Genomic DNA, 18,265 nt, shown 5'->3' with positions numbered 1-18,265 from the left:
AATCATTTTACATTCCTACCAGCAGTGTACAAGGGTTCCAGTTTTCCCACATTCCCACCAAAAATTATTTTCTGCTTGTTAACAGCACTCCATTTAAGCTCCATTTAACTTAATTTCTGGAAGAATAACCCTTTCCCCACAGCTCCTTTCTCTGTGAATCTATGATGTACTTATTTTAGGTAGATTTTTTTTTGGTTGGAATAAATTTATTTCACCTGTATGTAAACAAGGTATTTAATAGTCATGGCATTTTTTTAAAATGCATATTCAATCAGATAAGTTTGACTACATCCCAGATACAGCAAAGTGCAGGGAAAGAAATGGACATACCAGCAGTAAGATTTGTTTTTAAATCTGTACGTTATCCACAAGGCCCAAACAATAGCAGTGAATGCTTGAATGTCCCTAAAGTAGTGCCATCTGAAAGAAACCTATGATAGGTCAGTTAAAACCCATCTCACAGTAGCAGCAGTTCATTTTAACAATAGCATGGCAGAGAATACATATGAAAAATTCGTCACAAGACAGCCAAGTCTTCAGTAATGCGACTTCATGTAAAAACTCAAGCTGCAAATAAAAATTGGTAAGGTAGATTTTTTTAAGTGTCATAAAAGGAAAACGGCTTCCCAAGTAGCGCTGGTGGTAAAAGACTTGCGTGCCACTGCAGGAGATGTAAGAATCGCTGGTTCCATCGTTGGGTCGGGAAGATCCCCTGGAGAAGGAAATGGTAACCTACTCAAATATTCTTGCCTGAGGAATCCCATGGACAGAGAAGCCTGGCGGGCTATGGTCCATAGGGTCACAAAGAGTCTGACAGGACTGAAGCAACTTAGCACAAAAGGGAAAATGATATTGTTCCCTTCTTTGCAGGCATGATTTGGTTAGTTTCCCATATTTTCTAAAAATAAATACTAGATACTAGAATAAATCTTTGCTTATTAGTGTAAACTGGTACACTTCATATGATGGAATAAACCTTCAGAAAACTGAAGAGAATGTAGTCTTCAGTCAGCAGTGGATTTCAGAGCTATTGGAAGGGACAGCACCTTTTATGAAAAGTGGACATAACTAATGCTATGTTACCCTCCTCTACTGCAGCGTTCCCTCTTTCTCCCCCAGTGTCCCTGTCTGAGACTAGCTGTGGACAATATATGAGGAAAAGAGGTGCAAAACAGAAATGATAATTCTGTAATAACCAGAGTCACCAGGCCCCTAACCAGGGCTCTCCCGGGGTTACTCGTTCCCTTACAACAAATCCAATAATTCAGCATGTTCCTAACTTTACACAGAGCCCTTTGTCTCAAAAACTGGCTTCAGAATAAGATGCATTTTCCCCAGTTTTCTAAGGATAGCCTCAAAAATGTTTCTCATCATTTTGGGGAAATTCATAAAATAAAACAGTTGTGAGGAAGTTAAAGGGTTTAAGGAACTGGAGGGAGTTGTGATTCATGGCCTTTGGTTCCTAACCCTGACTGCAGTTCTACCTAATCTTGGAGATGAGCCCAGGACCCAGAGTTTTTAGAAGTGACTCTTAGGCAGCCAGCCTGACTGCTGACTCTGAATGACTAGTAGTATCTGATTTCTTATGCAGGTAATAATTTGAAAACTCTTTATATTCAGCTCTTCACTTTGATTCCAAAGCATACCCACTCCTGGGCTTGCATACTCACATTCTCTGTCCCTTCCCCTCTCCCTTTTTCTGTCTCTCTCTGTCACACACACACACACACACACTTCTTTTCTGTCTCTCTCTGTCACACACACGCGCGTGCACACACTGACACACACACACACACACACACACACGCTTCTTAAAGGAAGATCAAGCAAACCTTTCTCTTAGTTTTATCCTTAAGAGTCAAAGCAGAAATACAGGTTCTTCCTCATATTAGAAAGGTGGTCTGCTCCTCAGGTTTTCTAGTTCCAGGCGTGTATTCCCAACCCCAACCATACATCTCCTTTCTCAGAGGGCTCATAGATCACCTGCTAAGTGAGCATGAAATTTGAAAAATGGATTCTGCTTCTGTTGCTGGCAGTATAAACAGTTTCCTGTTACTAATTTCTCTCCAGAAAACCTGAATTTTCTTTCCTTTAGAAATTTCAGATGTTAGTACTAATTTGAGAACTGTGGAGGCACCAGTATGCCAACTAGCATCTTGCTGCCTTGATCTGGACCTAGGAATCTATAAAACAGGTCTGTAGGCTGCTGTTGAAGTTTTATTTAAACATTCCTTGATTTAGGATTCTTTTGTAGCTGGTTTTGTAGTACCTAAAAGAAATCAAAAGGCCTGACAAGTCAGAAAAATGTAAAGTCTCTAACCTTATTACAAGCAAGGTTGCTGTCTTATTTCTCCAGAGATACACAGATGACCAATAGGAACATGAAAAGATACTCATCATTGCTTATTGTTAGAGAAATGCAAATCAAAACTACAGTGAGGTACCACCTCATCGTAAAGGTTTACAAATAAATGCTGGGGAGAGTGTGGAGAAAAGGGAACCCTCCTACAGTGTTGGTGAGAATGTAAATTGGTGCAGCCACTATGGAAAACAGTGTGGAGGTTCCTTTAAAAATCAAAAGTAGAGCTGCCACATGACCCAGCAATCCTACTCCTAGGCATACATCTGGACAAAACTATAACTCAAAAAGATACAGGCACCCCTGTGTTCATAGAAGCACTATTTACAATAGCTGAGATGTGGAAGCAGCCTAAATGTCTACTGACAGCTGAATGGATCAAGAAGGTGTAGTAGGGGGCTTCCCTGGTGGTCCAGTGGTTAAGAATCCATCCTGAAATGCATGGGATGTGGATTTGATCCCTGGTTGGGGAACTAAGATCCCACATGGCACAGGGCACCTAAACCCTCATGCCACAACTAAGACCTGATGCAGTTAAATAAATACATTTTTTTTTAAATAAAGAAGGAATGGTATATATGCACAATGAAATACTACTCAGCCATAAAAAATGAAATAATGCCATCTGCAGCAATGTGAATGGACCTAGAGATTATCATACTAACTGAAGTAAGTTAAAGAGAGAAAGACATATACCACATGATACCACTTGTATGTAGAATCTAAAATATGACACAAATGAAACAGAAACAGACTAACAGACATAGGAAACAAACTTATGATTACCAGAGCGGGGAGGGGTGGTGGGAGAGGGATAAATGAGGAGTTTGGGATTAGCGGATGAAGTGAAGTGAAGTGAAGCCGCTCAGTCGTGTCCGACTCTTTGCGACCCCGTGGACTGCAGCCTGCCACGCTGTCCATCCATGGGATTTTCCAGGCAAGAGCACAGGAGTGGGTTGCCATTTCCTTCTCCAGAGGATCTTCCCAACCCAGGGATCGAACCCAGGTCTCCCGCATTGTAGACAGACGCTTTACAGTCTGAGCCACCAGGGAAGTCTGGGATTAGTGGATACAAACTACTAAATGTAAAATAGATAAACAGCAAGGTCCTACTATATAGCACAGAGAACTATATTCAGTACCTTTTAATAAACCATAATGAAAAACATATAATGTGTAACTGAATCACTTTGCTGTACATTAGAAACTAATACATTACAAATCAACTATACTTCAAAAAAAAAAAAGAAGTGATGGCCCTTCACATTTTCTCATCCAGAAATTTAAGAGAACTGTTTCTCTTTACCCCTCATCCAGTTTACTTCTGTTAATACATATCATTTTGGATTCATGGTATCAAGAAAATCCTGAGTCATGAAGATAAGAGATAATATGACTTTCTTCAATAAGTCAGAGATAATGGAAGAGCTTTTTATTTTTTTGAGTTCTACACAAAAACTAGTTAACTTGGCAACACGAGACAACGTATTGATAGACTACAGGGTGTTAAAATGTGGTATATTAACACCTTTGAGGGTATATGTTAAGTCTAATGAAAGATTTTAAACATACCAAAGCTAACCTTTAAAAATGAAATTCTGTTGATGAAATTTTGATTGAATCCCTGAAGTATTTATCTCTAAAGTCCTTTTAAGCTTTAAAATGGAGTGAGTCTATAGTGCATTTTCCCTTAAAATTTCACAGCTTCCTCCCAAGCCTCTCTCTCCGCTGCGTACTTGGCTATAGTTTCCTTTTGTGTTATTGAGGGACTCTTCATTGATATTTCAGTATATATTGGAATAGGAAAAGATGAACATTCACAGAACTTCTACATCATTTGTGAACACTGTGTATAAACATACTGATATACTTTTCATAAAGTTCTCTAAAAAATCATTGTGTTAATATAGATCACATTTCATCATTTACCTGGAAAGTCGATTTTATATGTTTATGTCCCCTGTCAGCATAGCACCAAGACACTCAAAACACCTGAAGCTGAGTGTGTTTATCTAAGCAAAACAAAACAAAAAGATGTCTCCTGAGGTCTTTACTTTTCCCAAGCTATCATTAAATGCACACTGATTATATAATTTATAATTTTCTTTCATGAGGATCTAGTATCACTTGTTCATTTGGAAATAGAACACAATTTTTCTGTTCTAAAAAGTAGACATTTTTGTTTTGAAAAGTCTTTGACGTATGTGTAATCTGTTGTAAATACATGACTTTAAAGAAAGAGTTTTATTCATTTTAGTGCTGTTGTTGTGCTTCATTTCTCTGTAAAAGAATATGTAATAGAAGACAAACATTCACAGGTGCTTCTCTTTTATGTGGTTAAACTTAAACACCCAAGGAAGACGGGTGCCTGATAACAGAGCAGCGGGTGTTTATTTCAGCTCCTATTTAAACTCTTTTGATTCTTTTTCACTATTTTAACAGGTCATGTTTTTTTCACCCTGGTAGTTTACATCTACTGATAGAGGAAGAAAGAGAAGAAAACAAATGACCTGTTGAGCGCTTGCCATGTGCCATCCCCCTGCTGGATTATTTTACATGCATTATGGTAGTTAGGAGCTTCTTTTCAGTATGTGAACTCCAGGGTTCACATCTGTACGACAGATACACAGAAAACCCGAATACCTTATGTGTACGATCAAGTCCCTCAAACCCAGTTCAGCTTAAAGAACTGCCTGTTAATTTCAGTTTTCTCCTGAACAATGAAGGCCTAAATAGTTTTAAACTTGTAAATATTATGATCAAGTCTGTTTTTTGATTCCAGTCCAGTTTTCACAGATGGCTTTTGATCTTATCAGTGTAGTGAAAGTTGCTCGGTCATGTCTGACTCTCTGCGACCCCATGGACTATACAGCCCATGGAATTCTCCAGGCCAGAACACTGGAGTGGGTAGCTGGTCCCTCCTCCAGGAGGTTGTCCCAACCCAGGTCTCCTGCATTGCAGGCGAATTCTTTACCAGCTGAGCCACCAGGGAAGCCCTTCAGTGTAAATACATGCCAAATTATTAATTTAGTTTTAGATATCCAATCATATAATACTCTATCACCATATGTATCCTTTAGCATCCTTCCTTTATCAGAAGGCATTGAACTTTGCATTTAAGTAGCCATAATAGAATTTTTCCCCGTCATAACTAGAGCGGATGCATTTTTACAGTCTATTAAAATTATTGTTAATCATTTGCCTTTGATTAGAATTATATTTCTGATTCAGAATGAGAATGTATATGTAAGTATAGTCATTTTCATTTTTACCTGGAGTAAGTGATGTTTCATTCCATAATCTTAATGAAGTGTAGAATGCTTCATTTGTAAGCACAAGTTCTGGAAGTCTCAGTTCAATAATTTTAAAGTTAGGAGTGAACTTTTAATACATCAACTGGTCTTGCACCTGTTTTACAGATAATGAAACTTGAGAGCAAGAGAAGTAAAATGGGTTAGGGGTGTGTCAGATGTGAACTATCAGTTAAAATAATGAATCTGATTATTTTTGGTTTTGACATATCGAGAATTAAAAAAAAAACAGAGGAAAAAGAACAGTAAAAGTTAAAATTATTTTTAAACTAGCTAGTTTGTCATTTTTGAAGTGCCAGTTTTGGCAACTAGATAACATGAATAGTTGCATGAGCCCATTCCTTTGCCTACTAGTGAATCTAGCAATTCAGTTTAAGCAGACTTCTGCAGAGTAGCTAGTATGGAGTGATACTACTTGAAGGAGATTTATTTCTCCCTACCCTGTCCAGGAGCAGAATGGCTCCTTAGCTGTGCCTTTCCTGTTGGAGATTAGGGTCAAGATGAGCCAAAGACCCAATTAAATGGCTTTCTTTCTAGTTGTACTGGATGACTAAATGTGCTACTGTTCAGAAATTTTATTTACTGGTCTCAGAGTAAATAAACTGGTAAACTGGTCTCTGACTTTGTCTTGGGAATCTACCTCAAGTAAAAGTGAAAATTAAAGGGAGAAGGGCTCCTACCTGCCAGTGGGGTGATTCGGTAGTTTTCACAGTGCTGATGGGATAAATTTTTTGTCACAAAGCTACAAATAGATGTCCTTGGCTATCATTGCAAAGAAGACAATAATTTCTTGACCAAATAATGGATTAAATTAGTGTTTCTCGGGGTTCTAATTTCTCCTTTCCTCACTCACAAAAATTCTTTCAGTGATAGAGCTTTTTAAATCCTCCTATTCCTCTTTGTTTCTTGGAGGCTTCAGGACCAGGAGGTGTCTGGCCCCTTAAGCAGAACAGAACTTCTGAGCACTAGTCCACACATTAATCCTCCCCACAGTGAAGACTGGGAAGAATGAATAGTAGATCCTGTCAGACTGCTTAAGACTCCATGTGTGTGTTTGCTCCTGGTATTACAGCATCCTCCCTGTAAGTTCACGTCACTGCAGATCACAACAGCTTCGTTTTTCTAAGATCTTTCCGTGGCACAGTAACAATTACTAATGGGCCCAAAGTAAAATCATTTCCTATAAAGTATAATATATTTAAGCATTTTACATGCAATATCTGAATCTTGCTGCTTCATTCCCTCTCAGCTACCACCTCCAACATGACTGTCCAGGTTAGAGTAGAAGCAAAACTCCAGTGTCTGGGGGCTTCCAATTTGGAAGCAGGTCTTTTAAGTATGTCCTTCGTGCTTTATTTGTTTCTATCCTTCCAAACTGGCCCAGAGCTTGATGGGAATAGTAAGGCTTGTAGTAAGAGTACAGACTGCACTGGTGAGGCGAGATTTGTTTTCTTTTCTTTTCTATTTAAGTGCCTGTATTTTGTGCAGCCTATTCAGTTCAGTTCAGTCGCTCAGTCGTGTCCAACTCTTTGCGACCCCATGAATTGCAGCACGCCAGGCCTCTCTGTCCATCACCAACTCCCGGAGTCTACCCAAACCCGTGTCCATCGAGTCGGTGATGCCATCCAACCATCTCATCCTCTGTCGTCCCCTTCTCCTCCCGCCCCCAATCCTACCCAGCATTAGGGTCTTTTCCAATGAGTCAACCCTTCGCATGAGGTGGCCAAAGTATTGGAGTTTGAGCTTCAACATCAGACCTTCCAGTGAACACCCAGGACTGATCTCCTTTAGGATTGACTGGTCGGTTCTCTTTGCGGTCCAAGGGCTTCTCAAGAGTCTTCTCCAACACCACAGTTCAAAAGCATCAATTCTTCGGCGCTCAGCTTTCTTCACCGTCCAACTCTCACAACCATACATGACCACTGGAAAAACCATAGCCTTGACTAGACGGACTTTTGTTGGCAAAGTAATGTCTCTGCTTTTAAATATGCTATCTAGGTTGGCCATAACCTTCCTTCCAAGGAGTAAGCGTCTTTTAGTTTCATGGCTGCAGTCACCATCAGCAGTGATTCTGGAGCCCAAAAAAATAAAGTCTGACACTGTTTCCACTGTTTCCCCATCTATTTCCCATGAAGTGATGGGACCAGATGCCATGATCTTAGTTTTCTGAACATTGAGCTTTAAGCCAACTTTTTCACTCTCCTCCTTCACCTTCATCAAGAGGCTCTTTAGTTCTTCTTCACTTTCTGCCATAAGGGTGGTGTCATCCGCATATCTGAGGTTATTGATATTTTTCCCGGCAATCTTGATTCCAGCTTGTGTTTCTTCCAGCCCAGCGTTTCTCATGATGTACTCTGCATATAAGTTAAATAATCAGGGTGACAATATACAGCCTTGACGTACTCCTTTTCCTATTTGGAACCAGTCTGTTGTTCCATGTCCAGTTCGAACTGTTGCTTCCTGACCTGCATACAGGTTTCTCAAGAGACAGGTCAGATGGTCTGGTATTCCCATCTCTTTCAGAATTTTCCACAGTTTATTGTGATCCACACAGTCAAAGGCTTTGGCATAGTCAATAAAGCAGAAATAGATGTTTTTCTGGAACTCTCTTGCAGCCTATTAAGTACCCACTAAGTAACAATAGTATACTGAATACTATAAATGAATTATTAAATTTTAAAAATCTCAATCCTGGTTTCCCAACTACTTAGATTCTTTCCCTTTCTTGTCTCACATTGTTGTGGAAAGATTGAAGTATTGAAAATTGATGGACAAATGTGTGCTATACTATCAGAGCACAGAAACAAGCTATAGAAGGCTATAATATACCTTGGGTTGTTATCATTCGTTACCTGGGTAGGAGGGGAGGTGGAACAGGGAGAGGGTTTCAGGAAAACCATACCTATAGGCCAAATTTAAAGTATAGACAAAAGTAAAACACTAAGACCTCAGCTCTAAAAGCCCTGAAGCCAGGAGACTTGCAGAGTGAGCCCAGACTAGGACCCACAGAAGAAACTCTTAATTCTGTAACTGTGTCCTCAGCTACTGTTAGTAACAGGTTATTATTATTTCTCAGAAAGGCTGATAATACATCTCACAATATATTTTTACTCATTTTATGTACGTATAGTATACTGCATATATATTTAATTTTTTATGAAAAGAAAAAGTGAAGGGTTTTTAAAACATCACATACTGGCATTGATGCTTTCATACGTGGACACAGAGAAAAGGTTTGTTCAGTTTCAAAAAAGGAAGGAAAGTTAATGAAGCTCTTTGTCTTTAACTTTGCTGAATGTTACTTGTCTGGAATGATTCAAATGATTTTGAAGCTTGTACTATTGTGTAATAGGATAATGTGGTAACTGTATAGTTACTTAACACAATTCAAACCAGGATCATACATTTGAAATTAGTTTGCTGCGTTCTTACATCCCCTTACATGGGGTTACCTGTTTGGCCCAGTTTCTGTGCGTATGTGTATTTCTTTTTGTTTTGTTGCCCACCCCGTCCCAGTGGGTTGAGAAGTGGATGACAGCAAAGAAACTGGGAAGTGTTAGAAGCTGTGGTCAGCCAAAGGTGCCGGATCCCGGCAGCACCGGCTGGAATGAAATGGGTGGGAATGAGTGGTGGGCAGAGTTCAGAGATACCTGGTGAGACGAGGTGGCAGGGGAAAAGGAAGAGGCCGCAGGGGGTGAGAGAGGTAAGGGAGATGAGAGCAGGTGTTTTGTAAAGAATGATCTCTGATTTTTCCAGTCTGGTTATTATGGAAAAGAGGCTATACTGGGAGCAACTAGGAGATGTTGTTACTACTGTATTTTGTGGTGTGATATGTGTATTCCCAGGACTTATGCCAGCATCCCAAATTTGGGCCCCTCTGTTTCTAGCATGTCAGATGGGAAAATGGGCAGGTCACTTCCCGTGAAGCTACTACTGCTTATCACCGTGCACTTCTGTTGATGGCCTTTGCTGTGTGAGCACTGGGGTGATCCTTTCTGGTCACGCCTGTTACAGATAAGATAAAGCTCAGCAGGTGCTCGCAGCCACCTTTCACAAGTGCCCATGTGTGGGTCTGTGACTTTTGAGGCAAGGCCCACTCACTGGAAAGAGGAAATAGGTTTTTTTGTGTATATAGGCCCATCCTTGCTCTTATGAAATGAAGATAATATTGGCAAAATGAATTTAAGTACATATTTAAACTTATTTCCATGAGTTTTTCCTGAAAGAATGCTCTCCACTTCCAACTTTCGTGGGATACCTTGCTTCAGATAGTCTACAAAACAAAGCTGCTAATAAGGGAATTATTTTGTTTACGTATGGACCATGTATAAAAAAGTTTAAATTCTTTGGGTCATAAGTAACAGATTAAAGCCCAAATCAGACTGCCTTAAAACCCCCTAAAAAGAAATTGTGTTGATTCATGTACCGGGAATAGGTTTTCAGACTTAAGCCAGGGTTCAGACAGCACGACTGTCCATGGGTTTACCAAGGAAGTGGCACCGCCTGTTTTTCTCACTTTCCATTTCTCAGCTCCTTGGTAACAGCCTCTCCTCTCCTCATACCAGAGCTCCATGCTTTCAGATCCAAGTCCAGAGAGGAAGAACCTGGATGTGACTCCTTCCTAGAAGGTGAAGCAAAGATCTCATTGCATGTAACTCGACTCTGAATGGGTCATGTTCTTACCGTGAATCAATGCCTATTCACTGATTGGGTTATATCTAAACAAATCAGATTGATGTTGGAAAGCAGAGATATTGAATAATGTCCCCTGAACCGAGAAGGAACTTGAAGACCAAAAAACTAAGCAGGCAACTCCCTAAAGTACAGTTGTGAAGTGTTTATTGTGGGTAACTTACATACAGGTAGGAGGGATCAGGAGATGATCCAGAAGCATTCATAGCGGTACTCCATGCCTCTGCAAAGGGTAACGAGGATTTGAAGGGACCAAAGCTAAGAACAGAACCTGACTACCAGGGAGAAGCCTGGTTGGTCCATGCTGATGGAACTCCCAGCCCTTCCCTGGTGGTCTCATGACCATTTACCATATGTCAGCAAAAGGCATTCTTCCAATTTTCACATCAGTTGAAAGCAAGGTTAAGGCAAGTTGTTAGGAAATTTATCTGGCTTGGGCACATTCCTTCAGTGAGTGAGTGATAGTTGCTCAGTCGTGACTCTTTGCGACCCCCTGTAGCCTGCCAGACTCCTCTATCCATGGAATTCTCCAGGCAAGAATACTGGAGTGGATTAATGGGCACATTCCTTATGAGCAGACTAAGATATGGTCATGCAGAAAGGGGAGGGGGAGGACTGCAGGCCTAAGATGGAGCTGACAAGAGGCAGGCAGGGTGGTTCAGCCACACAACTGAGAACAATTTCACCAGAAGCACCTGGGCCAAGTGTGATGGGAAAGGATAGTCCTCCAGAGGCAAATTAAGGTGGGATCACCACTAGAAGGATAAATGAGCACTGGGTATTAGAAACCCCAGATATCTATGCAGATGTGTAACTGTGTAAACATTTGTACTGCTTAGAATTATGAGCAGAGCTCTCAGACTTACAGCATGTCTATCTGAAACTGCCTGGCTGAGGTCACACAGACGTATATTGGTGCTATCCCTGGAGTAAGATTCAGTTAGCTGAATGACATATAGGTCATATAGCCAGTCTCTAAGAAAGTAATCTCTGAGACTGTCAGGGAGCTTAAAGAAGCCAATTTTAGAATCGTTGATTCAGATCGGCAGAGCTGAAAGGGACCCTGTTGATCATCTACTCTCACCTCTCAGAGGAGATGGAAGTCTAGAGAAGCCATATAACTTGTTTGAGGTCACAACCAAGTTTGTGTGACCTAGAAAACTGATCACCCATCCTCCAGCCTAACAATGTCTTCAGTAATAAATATGATGATAACAGCAGCTAGTATTATTGAGTGTTTGCTGTGCATTAGGCAATAGCCAAGCATTTCACATGCAATATCTCATTCAATCTTCACAACTGTTTTACTCCCAGTTTATTGGAAATGGAGGCATAGAGGGACTTTGTTTGACTCCCTTCAGAACCTTCAGTTATCCTTTTTCGCCTCGGTGTTTTAGACTGCAGACAGGCTTCTTTCTTCCCAGACGGGTCAGTGCTGACTATACAGCCTTATCTTGGGTATGGAAATGGAGTGAGTGAGGACTGACCTGGTCAGAAGACCTGTTATGTGTGCTAATAGACTTGACTAGGGTCTAAGGTTTGTAATAAGTAAATTTAAACCTAATTTTTTTAAAAGGCAGTTTCTAATTTGTTGACACTTCTTTAAACAGGAACTTCCAAAGAATCAATGCAAAGCATCCCGCATTATCTTCAAATAAAAGAAATACTGTTAAGCAGTAATCAAGAATTTCTCCCATCCCATATAATGGATGAGCATTGGAAGTTCTATGTGGAATGTGAGGAGCTAACATTCTAAAGCCTTGTTCTTAAATAACTTATTTGACATTTGTTCATGTTATTAGCCAGTGTTCATATTTCGTCTTGTTTGGGCTGGTGAACCTATTTAACACACACTTTATGAGTTGCTGCTTAAGATGTGTAAGTATAACATCTATTATAAGAAAAAATATAACTCTTCAACTATTATAGTAAGATTAATACTTTTTGCAATTAAAGACATTTTTGACATAAACAATATTGACTCTCTGGCTTTCTTTTTACTATCATAGACTTTAATCTTTAAATCAACACCTCACTTCTGCATAAATAACAGTTGTTCCTTATGGGAAGTAAGGATACAACTAGCAGTGATAATTGGTCTTAAAAAATACCTGGTAAAGTGAATCTACTTCAAAAAAGAACTTAATACCTTATTACCTACGCCCCATTTACTTTGGAATTTATGTTGAAATCAAAATGTAGAATTATGAAAGAGGTTTATCATAAGTTTCATAAAATTTAGTGTAGATAGAATTGTAGCTGTGCTAAGTCTTACAACAAACAATGAATCAAGGGTTGATTTGGGGGCTGATTATTTTAAACAGGGTGTATATTTTACCTGGAAGGTTTGCTACATTGTCATGAAGATATTTTTAAAGAGTTATATTCAAGAGTTTTATAAGTTTTCATAAGCTTTTTTCAAAATAAGTGTCTTAATAGCTGTCTTTGATAGCCATCTTATTCTTATCTGTCATTACCCCAGATTCCCAAATATGCTTTCTAACTCTGTGGCCTAATTCTATCCTTTCTCTCTCATTTGAGTAGAGATGTCAAACTGCAATAAAGATTACTCTAGCAAGTGCTAGAATTTGGTGGGGATGCAGAGGAGCCATAATGTGTTGCTTCTTGATATTTTCTTATTTTAAATGTACAGAATCTTAAATATCTTTAGAATACACAAGAAACTTGTCAGCAGTTGCCTGTGGATTGGAGAGCTACAGGGAAAGAAAGACTTCTAATACATGCACCCTTTGGCAGCTTTGAAATTGGTACTGTGTTTATTCTTTCTGTTCAGATACAAATTTGAAATATCTGAAAAGAAAGCAGCTGAAAAGTTTTGCCTATTAATAAAAGTGTAAAGACAGATAATTTTATTTTTCTTCCTTTGAGAGTCAATTGAAAATGTTCAGGATAAAGTGACCCTACATGTTGTAATGTGTGAGACCTGACAAGAATTTTATTCCATTATCATTTTCTTAGACTACTCTATTTTTCTAATTTTTGAATAACCTACCTTTTTTGGTGATCTTTTTGGCTTTCATTCCTTAAGAAGATATTTAAAACATGGGCCATTTGGGAATATATGTACTAACATGGGAAATTGTATATATAAGTAACTTAAAAAAATGCAGATTGTTAGGCAGTATTTAGTATAAATCCTGGTTATGTTTAATAAAAATTATATGCCTTGAGTGCATGTATAATATGTATGGCCATATAAATAGACATATTTTATATATGGTATATGTACTTTATAAGCTGTGAAATATGTATTTGTATGCATAAGTATGTGTGTGGTGTTGGGAATGTCCAGTAAAAGGTCTGGAATGTTACAAATAAAACTGCAGTGCCTATCCCTAAGGGAGCTGGACTGGGAAAGGTAGAAAGATATTTTGCAGTTTACATTCAACATTTTTAAAAAGCCAAAAAATAAAATTTAAAAAGCCAAGCATTTCTTTTGTAATTTAAAAATAGTTTTAAAAAAGTAACTTAAAAGCAGGTCTTTTGTTTATTAGTGATTACAGTTTATTAAAGTCATATGTTCTCAGTTCAGTTCAGTTCAGTCACTCAGTCATGTCCTACTCTTTGTGACCCCATGGACTGCAGCACAGCAGGCTTCCCTGTCCGTCACCAACTCCCGGAGCTTCCTCAAACTCATGTCCATTGAGTTGGTGATGCCATCCAACCATTTCATCCTCTGTCGTCCCCTTCTCCTCCTGCCTTCAATCTTTCCCAGCATCAGGGTCTTTTCCATTGAGTCAGTTCTTCGCATTAGGTGGCCAAAGTATTGGAGTTTCAGCTTCCACATCAGTCCTTCCAATGAATATGCAGGACTCATTTCCTTTAGGATGGACTGGTTGGATCTCCTTGCAGTCCAAGGGACTCTCAAGAGTCTTCTCCAACACCACAGTTCAAAAGCATCAATTCTTCCAGTCTTGGAATTCTGAGTTTTCATTTTAGTAATCAGATTCTTAAACTTAATTTTCCAAGCCCATTTAACATTAAATATACCAACTGGTAACTGACGTAACACCTGGTGGAGGCATGTGAGTATTGCCCAAACTAAACAAAAGGGTCTACTTCAAGGAGGACTGGGGTCCAGAGAGCAACCTTACCCCAGATCTTCCCTCTGAGATGACTGGGCAATTTGGGGTGGTGTCTAGACATTTTGTCTGTTCTGGGTTCTAAATGAAAGGCTTTTAGACCCTGAAGCGTTAGCTTAATTAACTTCTAGACCTTGAACTATATAAGAGACATCCAAGAATATCCAATTACGCAATCCCTGATATTTGTATCCTTTCGATAAAATTAACTTCCTGAACACCTCCAGGATACTCCATACCCAACAAGGAAGCCTGTTCCCTTTCAGACAGGTACTCCTAAATATTAGAGAGCTGGAATCCCATCACCTGGGACTGACTCACAATCCTGTTATGACAAAATAACACTTCCTTTTAAGACTTGAATTATAGATTAGCTTCCACTGGCCTGATAGCTGGCAGTGTCCAAGAATACATCTTGTCCTTTTCTCTTCCACTTCTCTTTCATTCAGTCCCTTCAAGTTCCCTTCCTGAGTTCAGTCCTTTATCAGGACTAGACTACGTGCAACCCTATTCCGTTTCTGTCACCCCAGTTCTTTCCCTTATAAAAACCTGCAGCACACTGTGCCAAATTATCCTTCCTAAAGGTCTATTTTTACTTCCTTGCTGCTGCTGCAGGAGTAAAATCTCAGCCCAAGGTTTGAGGCTCCTCCTCTCTGGTCCTGACTTAACTTTCCAGCTTAATCTCCCAATCATCTGTAACCTTTGACTCACTCTTAAACTCCTTTTTCATCCCTTTTGTGGGCTGAAATTGTGTCCTCTCAAAACTCATATGTTGAAATCCTAGCTTTCAGTCGCTCAGAATGTGACTGTATTTGGAGATAGGATCGTTAAGAGAGATGTTTAAGGCAGTTAAAGTAGGTCCTCATACAGTCTGACTGGTGTCCTTTATGAAAAATTTTTGGCCATACTAAGGGATACCAGGGGTGCATATGTACAGGTAAAAGACCCTATAAGGACAGAGCAAAAAGGCAGCCATCTGCAAACAAAGGAGAGAGGCCTCTGAATGAAATCAACCCCGGTGACCCTTCGATCTTAGACTCCTCCCCTCCAGAACCATGAGAAATAATCTTCTGTTGTTTAAGCCATCCGGTTTGGCAGCCCTGGCAAACTAACACAATCCCTAACTCTACCCGATATTTTGTTTATACTATCAAGAATGTTCCCTCTCTCATCTGTCCATTTATGTTTTCCTCATTCTTTGAGCCCTCTCCTCATACATGCCCTCCTGGGTTGCTTTCTCAGGCCAAGCACTGAATATTTGCTGCTTGGTATTATTAGTGTTCTTTTCATGGCTTATTTCCCTCACGTAGCTGGAAAAACTTGTCTTCAAGTAGCTGGAAAACTTGTCGAGGTCAGCTTTATAGTTTTATACTTTGTGTTTCCAATAAAATATCTCAGACACACTAGATACTCAAGAAATATCAGAGTATATTCAAGTCATAACAGAAAACCATATTCAAAATGGAAATTTTATTCTTTCATATAACAAGTCCAGAGGGGGGAATCTGAGGGTTGGTTAGCTCCTTAACTCAACAATGTTATGATTGTTTCCATCTTTCTTCCAGCTCCCTTCAGGGTGCCAAGATGACTCTGCTGTTTCAGGCAGATGTAGATGCAGAAATAGCATCATTAGAAGAAGATAGAAACATTCCCTCCAACGCACATCATTTGGGAAGAAACCTTCCTTCACCACCACCACCACCACCCCAGGAAAGTTTATTTCATTAGCCAAAATTTTACCTTCTGCTCATTCCTAAATCAGTCACTAGCCAGGGAAGCGGGCTATCCTTGATTGGCTGAGAAAAGGAAGTACATGCCTATGTGCAAAGAGTAGTCATGTGTACACATTCCAGACTCTGCCAGTAAAAAAAAAAGCATGTGAGTAAGGCTAGGGTGGGATAAGAGCTAGTATTTATTGCACTTAACATATACCAGTCATTGTTACAAGCACTTTCAATGTATTATCTCATTTAATCTTAACCACACCCTATGAGGGCTTCCCTCATAGCTCAGTTGGTAAATCATCCGCCTGCAATGCAGGAGACCCGGGTTCGATTCCTGAGTGGTGAAGATCCCCTGGAGAAGGAAATGGCAACCCACTCCAGTATTCTTGCCTGGAGAATCCCATGGACAGAGGAGCCTGGCGGGCTACAGTCCATGGGGTCGCAAGAGTCGGACACGACTTGGTGACTAAACCACCACCACCACACCCTATGAGGTAGAACTATTGCCCCATTTTACAGATGAGGAAATCAAGGTACAGGATGAAGTAAGCTGGCCCAGAGTCACACAGGTGCCACCAAGTGGTAGAGCTGGGATTCAAACCTGGTAATCTAGCTTCAGAACTCATGCTGTTGGGTATCATATGTTTCCTCTCTCTCAAGCAAACGTATCTGCCTAAAAAATAGACATTGTGATTTAAAGTGTTGACATCTTTCTGAATGACAGTGGCCCTACTGACTCCTGCCACCTACACATTCTGAGCAGTCAGTGTTGACTCACTTTGGTGAATGACAGGCAGGGCGGACAGAGATGCTCGCTGGTAGAAAATGGAATGCAAAAGTCCTCCTGGAAGAGCTTCAATACGAATACGTTGGTACCTGCTCTTAGGCTTTCTCTTTTTCAATGTAGGAGCTCCAGGCATAACGAAAGTAAAGTTTATTCATCTGAGATATTGCCCAAACTCAGTTTTCATGGAAAACTACCCTGTTAATTGAATGCATGTGCCCATAAGCCTTGGATTTTAAGTCTCATTGGATTCTCAAGACTGTGAGGGATAATGGCACATAACCTCCACATGTGTTTTCTTTGGACTCTCTCACTTTCTGTTTCTTCTCATACCATTTTTGTTGAAGCCTGCTTTGCAAAAGGAAACCAGGGATACATCTCTCTCAAACACATAAGAGCCAAGAAATGTGGAAAGTTTCTGCTTAAATGCAATGTTTTCATGTCCTGAATTCTGTTACTAGTTAAATAAGAAGAATGGAATTTGAAGCCATGCCAGATCAAGGATGAGATGGTTTGATAGCATCACTGACTCAATGGATATGAATTTGAGCAAACTCCAGGAGATAGTAAAGGACAGGGAAACCTGATGTGCTGCAGTCCATGGGGTTGCAAAGAGCTGGGCACCTGAACAACAACAGATCAAGTTGCCTGTATCTTAAAGTCCCTCATATAGGCTGCATAGTTAACTTCTAAATTCCTTGGCCATATTTGTAAGTTCATATTCTTTCATTTAGGCTCCTTTAAAGTAGAAACAGTAGATGCAAACATTTGAAGCTATAACGTAAGTAGTGATACTTCTAAAGGTAAAAGCAGTTAACATTTCTGTTTTTAGCTGTTCACGAGACACCTTAAAGTTCAATGATGTCTGGCCTTGTGGCTGAGATACGAAGTTGGCTCATGTCCTTCAAAGCTGGAGGCAAGGAAGTGGTGAGGAAAGTTACCCAGCTAGTGGGTGAGCCTTGCCAATCCCCCAACATCTTCAGTTCAGCACAGCTTTTTTGGTTCTCTGTTCATTATTGCCACACATTAACTGTCGTGAAATGATTAAACAAAACAGAAACTATGTGTCTTTGTGTAAAAAAGTCCCCAAAAGAAATGCTGGTGATGGAAATGAAGAGGTTTAAAGAAATGTTGGTTTGCAATATCTTGTAACACCTATAATGTAAAAGAATCTGAAAAAGAACATATATGTGTGTATAACTGAATCACTTTGCTGTACACATGAAACCAATACATTATAAATCAACTATACTTCAGTTTTTGTAAAAAGGGGGAAAAAAAGAAAATGGTGA

At 39.7% G+C, this 18,265-nt stretch overlaps 1 protein-coding gene across 2 annotated transcripts in view; it reads left to right on the top strand.

Annotated features, from left to right (window-relative positions):
* Window positions 1-12,334, top strand: part of ANKRD31 (ankyrin repeat domain 31) — a 140,022-nt gene extending 127,688 nt beyond the window's left edge. The window contains exons 26-27 of one of the 2 annotated variants that reach the window (XM_081513903.1): window positions 10,236-10,298; window positions 11,973-12,334. In XM_081513903.1, the coding sequence (XP_081370029.1) occupies window positions 10,236-10,298; window positions 11,973-12,118 (209 nt within the window). In that variant the 3' untranslated portion in view covers window positions 12,119-12,334. The remainder of the gene's footprint in view (window positions 1-10,235; window positions 10,299-11,972) is intronic. The other variant, XM_081513904.1, reaches the window with a different exon arrangement.
* Window positions 12,335-18,265: the final 5,931 nt, after the last annotated feature.

This window comes from Giraffa tippelskirchi, chromosome 7 (assembly GCF_054371585.1).
Source record: "Giraffa tippelskirchi isolate mGirTip1 chromosome 7, T2T-mGirTip1v1.2.pri, whole genome shotgun sequence".
NCBI classification, from domain to species: domain Eukaryota; kingdom Metazoa; phylum Chordata; class Mammalia; order Artiodactyla; family Giraffidae; genus Giraffa; species Giraffa tippelskirchi.
Note: the sequence above shows the minus strand (reverse complement) of the source record. Positions and strands in the feature narration are given on the sequence as shown.